The sequence below is a fragment of the Aquarana catesbeiana genome, linkage group LG01 (assembly GCF_042186555.1).
Source record: "Aquarana catesbeiana isolate 2022-GZ linkage group LG01, ASM4218655v1, whole genome shotgun sequence".
Classification (NCBI taxonomy): domain Eukaryota; kingdom Metazoa; phylum Chordata; class Amphibia; order Anura; family Ranidae; genus Aquarana; species Aquarana catesbeiana.
In genome coordinates, this window is record NC_133324.1 from 318,250,170 (window position 1) to 318,263,581 (window position 13,412).

Consider the following 13,412-nt stretch of genomic DNA (forward strand, 5'->3'; position numbering starts at 1 on the left):
TCTATCATCTGCCAGTTAATTGGCCAGTTTAAATTCCCATATTTCCCTGTGTACATTTCCCTCAGTAAAGCCTGAAAAGAGTTTCACTCAAAGAATAAGCACCGATCAGCCATAACATTATAACCATTAACAGGCAAAGTAAATAACATTAATTATCTCATTAAAATGGCATATGAAAGTGGGTGGGATACAGTAGGCAATAAGTGAGCATGTCCTTAAAGATGATGTGCTGAAAGCAGAAACAAATTGGCAAGCGTAAGGTTTTAACCACTTCAGCCCCGGAAGGATTTACCCCCTTCCTGACCAGAGCACTTTTTACAATTTGGCACTGCGTCGCTTTAACTGCTAATTGCGCGGTCATGCAATGCTGTAACCAAACGAAATTTGCGTCCTTTTCTTCCCACAAATAGAGCTTTCTTTTGATGGTATTTGATCACCTCTGCCGTTTTTATTTTTTGCGCTATACACGGAAAAAGACCGAAAATTTTGAAAAAAAATGATATTTTCTACTTTTTGTTCTAAAAAAAATCCAATAAACTCAATTTTAGTCATACATTTAGGCCAAAATGTATTTGGCCACATGTCTTTGGTAAAAAAAATGTCAATAAGTGTATATTTATTGGTTTGCGCAAAAGTTATAGCGCCTACAAACTAGGGTACATTTTCTGGAATTTACACAGTCTTTAATTTATGACTGCCTATGTCATTTCTTGAGGTGCTAAAATGACAGAGCAGTACAAAACCCCCACAAATGACCCCATTTTGGAAAGTAGACACCCCAAGGAAATTGCTGAGAGGCATGTTGAGCCCATTGAATATTCATTTTTTTTTGTCCCAAGTGATTGAATAATGAAAAAAAAAAAAAAAAAAAAAAAAAAAATTACAAAAAGTTGTCACTAAATGATATATTGCTCACACAGGCCATGGGCATATGTGGAATTGCACCCCAAAATACATTTAGCTGCTTCTCCTGAGTATGGGGATACCACATGTGTGGGACTTTTTGGGAGCCTAGCCGCATACGGGGCCCCGAAAACCAATCACTGCCTTCAGGATTTCTAAGGGCGTACATTTTTGATTTTACTCCTCACTACCTATCACAGTTTTGAAGGCCATAAAATGCCCAGATGGCACAAACCCCCCCCCCAAATGACCCCATTTTGGAAATTAGACACCCCAAGCTATTTGCTGAGAGGCATGTTGAGTCCATGGAATATTTTATATTTTGACACAAGTTGCGGGAAAGTGACAATTTATTTTTTTTTTTTTTTTTTTTTTTTGCACAAAGTTGTCACTAAATGATATATTGCTCACACAGGTCATGGGCATATGTGGAATTGCACCCCAAAATACATTCTGCTGCTTCTCTTGAGTACGGGGATACCACATGTGTGGGACTTTTTAGGAGCCTAGCCGCGTACGGGACCCCGAAAACCAATCACCGCCTTCAGGATTTCTAAGGGTGTACATTTTTGATTTCACTCTTCACTGCCTATCACAGTTTCGGAGGCCATGGAATGCCCAGGTGGCACAAACCCCCCCCAAATGACCCCATTTTGGAAAGTAGACACCCCAAGCTATTTGCTGAGAGGCATGGTGAGTATTTTGCAGCTCTCATTTGTTTTTGAAAATGAAGAAAGACAAAAAAAAAAATTTTTTTTTTTTCTTTTTTTAATTTTCAAAACTTTGTGACAAAAAGTGAGGTCTGCAAAATACTCACTATACCTCTCAGCAAATAGCTTGGGGTGTCTACTTTCCAAAATGGGGTCATTTGGGGGGGGTTTGTGCCACCTGGGCATTCCATGGCCTCCGAGACTGTGATAGGCAGTGAAGAGTGAAATCAAAAATTTACGCCCTTAGAAAGCCTGAAGGCGGTGCTTGGTTTTCGGGGTCCCATACGTGGCTAGGCTCCCAAAAAGTCTCACACATGTGGTATCCCCGTACTCAGGAGAAGCAACAGAATGTATTTTGGGGTGTAATTTCACATATTCCCATGGCATGTTTGAGCAATATATCATTTAGTGACAACTTTGTGCAAAAAAAAAAAAAAAAAATAATAATTTGTCTCTTTCCCGCAACTTGTGTCACAATATAAAATATTCCATGGACTCGACATGTCTCTCAGCAAATAGCTTGGGGTGTCTACTTTCCAAAATGGGGTCATTTGGGGGGGGGTTTGAACTGTCCTGGCATTTTATGCACAACATTTAGAAGCTTATGTCACACATCACCCACTCTTCTAACCACTTGAAGACAAAGCCCTTTCTGACACTTTTTGATTACATGAAAAAATTATTTTTTTTTGCAAGAAAATTACTTTGAACCCCCACACATTATATATTTTTTTAAAGCAAATGCCCTACAGATTAAAATGGTGGGTGTTTAATTTTTTTTTTTTCACACAGTATTTGCGCAGCGATTTTTCAAACGCATTTTTTGAGGAAAAAACACACTTTTTTACATTTTAATGCACTAAAACACACTATATTGCCCAAATGTTTGATGAAATAAAAAAGATGATCTTAGGCCGAGTACATGGATACCAAACATGACATGCTTTACAATTGCGCACAAACGTGCAGTGACAACAAAATAAATACATTTTTAAAAGCCTTTAAAAGCCTTTACAGGTTACCACTTTAGATTTACAGAGGAGGTCTACTGCTAAAATTACTGCCCTCGATCTGACCGTCGCGGTGATACCTCACATGCATGGTGCAATTGCTGTTTACATTTGACGCCAGACCGACGCTTGCGTTCGCCTTAGCGCGAGAGCAGGGGGGACAGGGGTGCTTTTTTTTTTTTTTTTTTTTTTTTTCTTTATTATTTTTTTGCTTTTTTATCTTATTTTAAAACTGTTCCTTTCATTTTTTTTTTTTTTAATCATTTTTATTGTTATCTCAGGGAATGTAAATATCCCCTATGATAGCAATAGGTAGTGACAGGTACTCTTTTTTGAAAAAATTGGGGTCTATTAGACCCTAGATTTCTCCTCTGCCCTCAAAGCATCTGACCACACCAAGATAGGTATGATAAAATGCTTTCCCAATTTCCCAATGGCGCTATTTACATCCGGCGAAATCTAAGTCATAAAATGCTCGTAGCTTCCGGTTTCTTAGGCCATAGAGATGTTTGGAGCCACTCTGGTCTCTGATCAGCTCTATGGTCAGCTGGCTGAATCACCGGCTGCATTCTCAGGTTCCCTGTTGAGACAGGAGAGCCAGAGAAAAACACGGAAGACGGTGGGGGGGGGGGGGGGCATTCTCTCCCACTGCTTGTAAAAGCAGTCTAGAGGCTAATTAGCCGCTAGGATTGCTTCTACATGAAAGCCGACCGCTGACTGAAAAGAATGATACCAAGATGATACCTAAACCTGCAAGCATCATTCTGGTATAACCACTCAAAGTCGTGAATGCTGTACCTGAAGACAAAAATATGGTTAACAATAAAGCACAGTAAACGGTAAAGTATAAAAAATTGCAGACCTGAAAAGCAAACATGATAAAACATAATAACAATAAAACATTGCAGAATAGAATACAGTAAAAAAGAGCAGAACAATAGAGAGAATAGAGAAAGAGAGAATAGAGAGAGAACAATAAAACGACAACTATTATTTTTTATTTTATATTTTTGTTTGTGTTTTTTTTTTTTTTTTTTTTTTTTTTTTTTTTTTTTTTTTTACACTTTTTTTGTAACTGTAACTTTTATAACTGTAACCGGTTCCAGGTTCGGGTCTCTCAAAATGCGATGGCATCTTGGGAGACCCTGTGAAAGTGTGCCTAGTCTGTGGAATGCTGTACCCTACGCTAATACTCAGCTAGTGAATGGTAGCGTTCAAAACATTCACCAATGCAAAGACCAGGATTGTCAGGACAGGAGGGACAATAATAGTGGGTGTCACGCCTATATCCGCGCTTGCTGCAGACACAACATCTTTTTTGGGGGGGTTCGTTGGGTAGGGGTACTCGGGAGGACATAAAAATGCCTCTCATGCAGCCGACTGCATTTGGTTGGGGATGTGAATGGGGGAAGTACGGGCGCTGCAGAAGTGGTGGGTTCCCAATTAGGATTGGCGAATGCAGCAGGAAGGGCACTATGGGCATGACGGGCCTGTGTTTGTCTTCTTGGTGGCAGCGGGACACTATTTGTGCTTGCCACCTCACCAGCTTGAACTGCACTTATGGGACTCGCCACGTCACCAAGTGTTACTGCAGTGCTGGTTTGACTACGACCGGGGTGTACTAGGCCGCTGGCGCTTGCCAGTTCACCAAAACGCTACCAAAAAAACTGTTAACGATCGCAGGGATCAGGCCTGACTCTGCGAACGCTGCAGTTATGCATTTAGTGTTTTGTAAGTGACAGTGATCGATCGATACTGCACTTGGGTGGGCTGGGCTGGGCCGGGCGGAGGGGCAAAACGCAGGTGCTAGCAGGTATCTGGGCTGATCCCGCTAACACTGCGTTTTTGGGAACCCTAAACTGCTGGGGACGCCAGTATAGATCTGATCGGATCAGATATTGATCAGTTCAGATACTATACCACTAAGGGAGGTGTACAGTGCGTGCGTGGGTGTTAGCGCTACTGGCACTAACCTGACGCTGCCTGGGGCTGGTGCTTGCCAGTTCACCAAAACGCTACAAAAAAAACTGTTAGCGATCGCAGGGATCAGGCCTGACTCTGCGAACGCTGCAGTTATGCGTTTAGTGTTTTGTAAGTGACAGTGATCGATCGATACTGCACTTGGGTGGGCTGGGCCGGGCGGAGGGGTAAAACGCAGTTGCTAGCAGGTATCTGGGTTGATCCCGCTAACACTGCGTTTTTGGGAACCCTAAACTGCTGGGGACGCTATTATAGATCTGATCGGATCAGATATTGATGCGTTCAGATACTATACCACTAAGGGAGGTGTACGGTGCGTGGGTGTTAGCGGTACTGGCACTAACCTGACGCTGCCTGGGGCTGGTGCTTGCCATTTCACCAAAATGCTACCAAAAAAACTGTTAGCGATCGCAGGGATCAGGCCTGACTCTGCGAACGCTGCAGTTATGCGTTTAGTGTTTTGTAAGTGACAGTGATCGATCGATACTGCACTTGGGTGGGCTGGGCCGAGCTGGGCGGAAGGGCACAACGTAGGTGCTAGCAGGTATCTGGGCTGATCCCGCTAACACTGTGTTTTTGGGAACCCTAAACTGCTGGGGACGCTAGTATAGATCTGATCGGATCAGATATTGATCTGTACAGATACTATACCACTAAGGGAGGCGTATGCTGCGTGTGTGGGTGTTAGCGGTACTGGCGCTTATCTGACGCTGCCTGGGGCGACGCATATCACCGCCGGGTGATCAGGGGGCTAAATCTTTATTCGGTAATAAACGGCGGGTGCCCTGACACTATAAAAAATAAACAAACTAACCAGCGTCACCCGTAACGGTTATACAGTGATCAGTGGTGAAAGGGTTAACTAGGGGGCAATCAAGGGGTTAAAACATTTATTAGATAGTATATGGGGGTCCCTGACGCTATAAAACGCTGACGGCGAACCTAAATATTTACGTCCCTAACTAGCATCACCAGCGACACTAATACAGCGATCAGAAAAATGATCGCTTAGCGACACTGGTGACAGGGGGTGATCAAGGGGTTAAAACTTTATTAGGGGGGGTTAGGGGGGTACCCTAGACCTACAGGGGGCCTAACACTCACTGCCCTGACACTGTAACTGTCACAAACTGACACCAATACAGTAATCAGAAAAAAAAAAAAAAAAAACCTGCTTGGTGTCAGTTTGTGACGGGGGGGGGGGGTGATTGGGGGGGGGATCGGGGGGCGATCGGGGGGGGGATCGGGGTGTTTTGTGTGCCTGGCATGTTCTACTGTGTGTAGTGTGTTGGTGCACTTACATTCCATTCTTCTCTCCTCGGCCCGGAACGGAAAATACCAAGCCGAGGAGAGATGACATCATTTCCTCTGCCTCTGTGTACAATACAGAGGCAGGGAAATGATCCCATTGGCTGGGAGCGATCGCGAGGGGGGGCCCACGAATGGATGGCCTCCCCCTCACCTCCGATCGCCGGGGGAGATTTGCCGACCGCCGCAGGCACCGGGGGTGGGTCCGATCGGACCCCCCACCCGCGGGCGGGCAAGGACGTACATACACGTCCTTTTGCCTGCCCGTGCCGCTCTGTCGACGTATATAGTCGTGCGGCGGTCGGCAAGTGGTTAATTGACTTTGACAAGGGGCAAATTGTAATGGCTAGACGACTGGGTCTGAGCATCTCCAAAACTGCAGCTCTTTGGGATATTCCTGGTCAGCAGTGCTCAGAACCTACCAAAAGTGGTCCAAGGAAAGAAAACCAGCAACAGGTTCATGGGCAGCCAAGGCTCACCTGTTCCAATAGAAGAGCTACTGTAGCTCAAACCGTAAGTGCTGGTTCTGATAGAAAAGTGTCAGAACATACAGTGAATCACAGTATGTTGTGTGTAAGGCTGCATAGCCGAGGACTAGTCAGGGTGCCCATGCTGACCCGTGTCCACAGCAAAAAGCACCTAAAATGGGCAAGAATCAATGGAAGAAGGTGGCCTGGTCTGATGAACTCAAGAATGGTTTGAGGAACACAGCAACGATGGAGGCCCCACCTCACAACATTCAGGACTTAAACTATCTGCTACTGATGGCTTGGCACCAGATACCATAGCATAACTTCAGAGGTCTCGTGGAGTCCATGTCTCGGCGAGTTATGGTAGGTGGTCATAATGTTATGGCTGATCAGTGTACATTTCTACACAACTCTCTGATTTCCAGTCTAATGCACCTTTTCAGTCCACGAGAGATATCCCAATACAATTGATTTTGGTTGCTCACCTTTCCTAATTTCAACTGTTTAACAAAAGTAGTTTTCTGATCTTCTACTAGCTGCCCATTCGGCCTCTCCTGAGCTTGTAGCTGTAATAAAAGAAAAAAAAAAAAAAAAAAAAACAACATAAGATTTGCAACAAAATTTAGCTATATCCAACTGGAATATGAAAAAACACCAGTAGTTCAAAGTAAACAACATTTTATTTTCCTACTTTGTCCATTTAAAAGCTTTTATTCAAGTCTGCAAAGCACCACACAGGTACAGAGAACTTGGACTTTGTCAGGGAAGGGGACAAAGCAGAGAGCAGGCGACTTACAGCCCCCGTCTTTCTGCTTACTGAATGCTGAGAACTGAGCAATCAGCGATCTTTGATTGCTCCGTCTTAGAGCCTGCAGGGGACAGATGCAGCATCGGATGGATCGATGTACTGTAACCCTTGTGAAGGTGAGTGCCAATACAATACACATTTTGATACTGTGTTCAACTTACTTTGGTACAGTTTTCACAGACAACATCCTTAACACTCTCTGTGGAGATGAAGTGTTGTAGACAATGGTCAAGTGTTAAATTACGACCCTGGTAAAAAAAAAAATTAAAGAGATTTTTTAAAAATGTGAAACAAATATACTTGTTCATCAACATCTTCCTACTTGAGTTGGCCCTTATGAATTTTTAATCAAAGACAGAAAGTCTGAAAGAAAACAATTACTGTGGTGCTCTTCATTAGAAAACCCACAATGTCCCCATAATTTTATGTCAATGGTGAACACTGCACTGAATGTTCATTTGTACGCGATTGAATGGATTTTAAAATTTAAATAAAAATTGACAGTTACTTACCGATAACTGTTTTTCTAGGATATCTTCCAGGACGGCATAACCTGAGAGATGACTGGTCCACCTGACAGGAAACACAATCAACATACAAGGTTAAAAAGCCCCTCCCTTCCCCCTGCACCTCAGTTCTCCCAAAGTAATAGGTTATCCGGGTGACAGAGAGAAACTCTTCCCGTAGTACTTATATTAAAACATGGGTGGGAAGTAGGCCTGCCGTCCTGGAAGATATCCTAGAAAAACAGTTATCGGTAAGTAACTGTCAATTTTCTCTAGTCATCTTCCAGGACGGCATAACCTGAGAGGATGGACAAGGAGTTCAAGGCCTACCTCAGGGCGGGACCACCGTTTGTAGCACCTTCCTTCCAAATGTCAGATCCTGGGGCGACAGCACTTCCACTCTATAATGTTTCAAAAAGGTATCCTGCTTCGCCCAAGTGGCTGTGCAACAGACCTGTTCTATCGAGGCCTCAGCTCTCTCTGCCCAGGAGGCCGCCAAGGATCTTGTTGAGTGGGCCTTAAGGTTCCCTGGTACTGGGGAACCGGTCTGCCCATAGGCCAATGTTATTGTCTGCCTAATCCACCTAGCCACAGTAGATTTAGACGCCTGCCCTCCCTTTCTAGGGCCGCTAAATAAAACTAAAAGATGATTCGACTTTCTGTAGTCCTTTACTCTATCTAGATATGTCAATAAACATTTCCTGACATCTAATAAATTAAATTTCCTCTCCTTCTCATTTTTAGGATTATCACAGAAGGAGGGTAAAGTGATCTCCTGAGATCTATTAAACTTAGATGTGACCTTGGGAAGATATAGTGGGTCCTGTCTAAGAACCACTCTATCCTCCAGAATCAACAGAAAAGGCTCCTTCACTGACAGGGCCTGTAGGTCGCTCACCCTTCTGGCCGTGGTTATGGCCAACAGAAACGCTAACTTAAGAGTCAAAAACTTAACTGAAAATCTCTTGCGCTGGTTCGAAGGGCGCTTTCGTCAGCGCCTCCAAAACCAGAGATAAATTCCATGGAGGAAATACATTCATTCTGACAGGGGTTACCCTCTCCCTTGCCAGAAGAAATCTCTTAATCAGAGGTTCTACTGCGAGCCTCTGATCCAAAAATACAGATAACGCTGCTATCTGTACTCTCAAGGTGATCCCCTGATCCACCCCTGCTTGCAAAAATTCCAGTACCACTGGTACTGAAGGGTAAGACACCGCCTTATCACGGCACCACTGTGAGAAGCAATTCCACACCTTGGAGTAGATTCTCCTGGTGACCAGCTTCCTGCTGCCCAAGAGGGTCTCAATTACCCTATCAGAGCACCCCTTACCCCTAAGGATCTCCTCCTCAAGAACCATGCCGTCAGTTTGAGGAATCCCGGGTCGGGGTGGAGGACTGGCCCCTGTAGGAGAAGATCTCGTCTGATTGGAAGACTGAGCGGAGGAGAAATTGACCACTTTTTCAGAGTGGCAAACCAGGTCCTTTTTGGCCACCATGGGGCTATAAGGATCAGTCCGCAATCTGAGCGGGCCAATTTTTGTAAGACCCGTGGTATTAAGACTAGTGGGGGAAAAGCGTATGCTAGGTGGAAGTCCCAGTCCTGAGACAGAGCGTCCACTCCCTGGGATCCCCCTTCTCTGTTGAGAGAAAAAAAACGATCCACTTTTTTGTTCCCTCTGTGGGCAAAAAGATCTATATCCGGAGTCCCGAACATCTGACTTATCTGGAGAAAGACCTCCTGATTTAACTCCCATTCCCCTTGAAGGATGGGTTGCCGGCTTAAGAAGTCTGCCACCACATTGGCGGTTCCTCTTATGTGAACCGCCGATATGGACTGAAGATTCTCTTCGGCCCAGTTTAAGATGTTCAGGACTAGACTCAGTAGTTTCCTGGATCTGGTGCCCCCCTGACGATTCAGGTAAGAGACCGTTGTCACATTGTCTGACAGGACTTGGATCTCTAAGACCTGAATCCTGTCTCCAAAGGATACTAACGCCTGGCCCACCGCCAAGAGTTCTCTGTGGTTGGAGGATGCCCCTGCCTGAGAAGGCGTCCAGGCCCCCTGTGCCTGGATGTCCCCCAGGTGAGCGCCCCAACCCCAAGCGCTTGCATCGGTAGTGATTCTTGTGGGATTCCACTGGTCCCAGGGTAAGCCCACCCTGAGCTTGTCCTGATCCAGCCACCAATCTAGGGAGGTCCTTACTCTTGTTGGAATAGACACCCTTGCATCCAATGACTCTCTCCTTTTGTCCCAGGAGGACAAAAGGAAGAACTGCAGCTCCCTGGAGTGGAGCTGAGCCCAAGGAACCGCTGGAATACACGAGGTCATCAGACCTAGGACCCTCATGATATGCCTGCGAGAGCACTCCCTGGTTTCTTTTAAAGAGGATACTGCTGTAACCACCTTTAATCGTTTTTCCTCTGGAAGAAACAGTTTCTGAACCTCTGTATCTACCAGATATCCCAGGAACACTTTTATTTGGGACGGTGCCAGAGAAGAATTTTCTCTGTTTACTATCCAGCCCAAGGACTCCAGAGTGAAAATCACTCTGCCTACGTCTATCTCCACCTGCTCTAGGGATTGCCCGTATACCAAAAGGTCATCTAGGTAGGGTATAAGGGACACCCCCTGTAGGTGTAGGTAAGCTACAACCTCCGCCAGGACCTTTGTGAAGATCCTTGGGCTTGCAGCTAATCCAAAGGGAAGAGCTCAGAATTGCCAATGCTGAATCCCTTCGCACGTAAGACTGCGAATCTCAGCAGGGACTGGTGTTCGATGGTGATCGGGATATGAAGGTAAGCATCCCTTAGATCTATCGTGGCTAAGAACGCACCCCTTAATAGATGCCTGCGCACCGTGTATATACTCTCCATCCGGAAGCTCTTTTGTCGCAAAAACCTGTTCAACTTCCTGAGATTTAATATCAGGCGAAATTTCCCTGACGGTTTTTGAACGACAAATACATGGGAGTAAAACCCTTGGTAAAGCTCTTCCGGTGGAACGGGGATGATCACCTCCTGGAACACCAATCCCTGCAAGCTGTCCAACAGCCCTGCAGCTTTTGAAGTTTCCTTGGGGAGACGGGTCAGAAAAAAGTTTTGAGGGGGAGGGGAGAGAAGCTCCAACCGATATCCCTCTGTTACAATCTGCAAGATATAGGGGCTTTCGGAGATTCTCTTCCACTGAGGGACAAAGTGGGATACTCTCCCCCCTACCCTGATGCTGGCGTCACTTAGACTGCTTGGTGGCGTCTTTAGGTCCAGAAAAGAGCAGACTACCTTTTTGTGCGCTCTTTCCCTTTCCCCACCTCCTATTCGCATCCTTTTTTCCTTTAAATTGACCCTGGTTAACGGAGGGACGAAAAAACTTCCTGCCCCTTGCTCCTTTAGCTTTGACCGGGAACTTTTTTCCCTTTTCTGCTGACCTTGACAGCACCTGATCCAGGCCAGGTCCAAAGAGTTGTGAACCTTCAAAAGGGCAAACCACATAGCCTTGATCTAGACATATGGTCCCCTTCCCATGATTTGACCCAGACTGCCCTTCTTGCGGAGTTAAGGAGGGCCGCAGATTTGGCTGTGTTCCTGACAGACTCCACAGCCGCATCTGCCAAATATGCCACAGCCTTACCTATTATTTCTAACGAGTCTGTGATTTCTTTGGAATCACTGCCTTTAGAAACATGGTTAGAAAGTATGCCTAACCATGCATCCACGTTTCTTGCCACGCATGCTGATGCCAAAGCAGGAGCCATGGCAGCCGCATTGGAATCCCATGCTCTGCGCAAAAGCGCCTCCGCCCTTCTGTCCATTTGGTCTTTTAGGTTCCCTGAATCCTCAAAAGACAAGTCAGATTTTTTAGAAACCTGCGACAGGCCTGCGTCTAACTTAGGGGTTTTAAAGAATTTCTGCTCTTCTTCCTCCCCAAAAGGAAACCTTCTCTTCCAAGTTTTGAGTCTAAGAACCTTTCTTTCCGGGTCTTTCCACTCTCTCAAAATCACCTCCTTTAGAGCCTGATGAACTGGGAACACCCTGGACTGAGGCTTTCCCAAACCCCTGTACATCTTGTCCCGGGCCGACACCTGAACCGGAGGTTCTGGGATATCCTCAGAGGCATAGATCGCCCTAAGTAACTGCCCCATGTCTTCCACGGGAAAGAGGTGGCTACTAGCTCTAGGACTGTCACTATCCTGGCTGTCAGCGTCTGTGTCTACACCTTCCTCTAATGAGTCCTCCTCGGACTCCTCTGGGTCCTCAAACTCCTCAACTCCCGAAGTGACAGAGGAAGGGGGTCCTTGCAAGGTTTTCTGACCCCTGTCTGAAAAACCTTCCTGAGAGGAAGTGCCTTCTCTAGAGGACAGGATTTCTCTATCTTCCGCTTTAGGTGCTATAGCAGTCTTAATAGACTGGAGGGTAGAAAGCATCTTTGACTGTACCGCAAGGAAGTCCCTCATAACCTGTGAGGTTTCCTTACTAGACAGTTTTTGTATGCACCTATAGCAAAAAGGTTTCCCATGGTCCTGTGGGAGCTTATCATTACAATTCCCACATCTTTTTGACCTGGGAGGAGGGGGATTTTTGCCCTTCATCTTGTGAGCCCCTTGAGCAGAGCTGCCAGGATCTAGGGAGACAAAAAAGACAAAGTCCAAACTTTAACCAGTTTCCTAAGACTTTTCTGTGTGTCTCTCTCTCACTCCCCCCCTATGGTGTAGGTAAGACCCCTCTTACTTCACCACAAAAAACGGAAGAGGACTCACCACCACTGGCCTCTTCCTGGGCTAAGGTTGCAGCTGTTACCTCCTCTCCATCCATATCTGCTGCTTTGTGAGGTTTTCCGACCTCAAGAGAGGAGTATCGTGAGGCCTCCTGCTTTTCCCTGGAGCGCTGAGTGTCTTCTCCTATACACCGATGATCGGCGCCATTTTGTTGGAGAGCCGCTGTCTGAGGGAGGATTTTGGCCTCTAGTGTCCGAATCCGCCATTTTGGCATAGACTGGAAGTCGGAAGTTACAGCGCCCGGAACCGGAAATGCCGCCATCTTACTCCACCCTGGGAAGCCTGCTCCATACACAGGAGCTTCAGCATTCCCTATGAAGTCCAGGACCTCCACCAGCCCTACAAGGCACCAAGGTACCGACCTGGCTGGCGTCCTCTACCCCCTCTGTGGCCTAGACACCAGCCTGAGCTCCAGTTCCTTCATCACCTCCGTACCTGACTGGGTGGAAGGAAAAAGCATGAGGTATGTGCTCACAGGAGTTCCGGGCTACCCCTCTGTACCCGGGGGGGCTCCTTGCCGGGGAAGACTCTCTCCCCCGGCCATTGGGGAGACCCCCTGAGAAGGACAGGGCCATGGCTGGACCCGCCACCCACCCCGGCTTTGGCGTCCAGCCCTCAGGGGGGGGACCATCCGCTCCTAGCTTCAGGTCTGAGAAAAAACAACAAACGTTTCGCTGCCGGGAAACACAATCAAGAACTGAGGTGCAGGGGGAAGGGAGGGGCCTTTTAACCTTGTATGTTGATTGTGTTTCCTGTCAGGTGGACCAGTCATCTCTCAGGTTATGCCGTCCTGGAAGATGACTAGAGAAATTAAGTTAACCCTAAACCATTATAGCTTCTCATTTAGCAACTTCTCATTTAAGCAATTGCGGCCCCCCGCCCCAAGGTAATTTCTGCCGACCCTTAGATTGTGCTCAGTCCTTTGGGTTGAATGACACCCTGAAT

The 13,412-nt window shown here is 46.3% G+C and overlaps 1 protein-coding gene across 3 annotated transcripts in view; it reads right to left on the bottom strand.

Moving 5' to 3' along the window:
- The window catches only part of USP30 (ubiquitin specific peptidase 30), a 51,224-nt gene that overhangs the window by 9,822 nt on the left and 27,990 nt on the right, over window positions 1-13,412 (bottom strand). For all 3 annotated transcript variants that reach the window (XM_073629953.1, XM_073629961.1, XM_073629943.1), the window contains 2 exons: window positions 7,351-7,437; window positions 6,867-6,947 (listed from right to left, as the gene is read on the bottom strand). In XM_073629953.1, coding sequence (XP_073486054.1) covers window positions 6,867-6,947; window positions 7,351-7,437 — 168 coding nt within the window. The remainder of the gene's footprint in view (window positions 1-6,866; window positions 6,948-7,350; window positions 7,438-13,412) is intronic.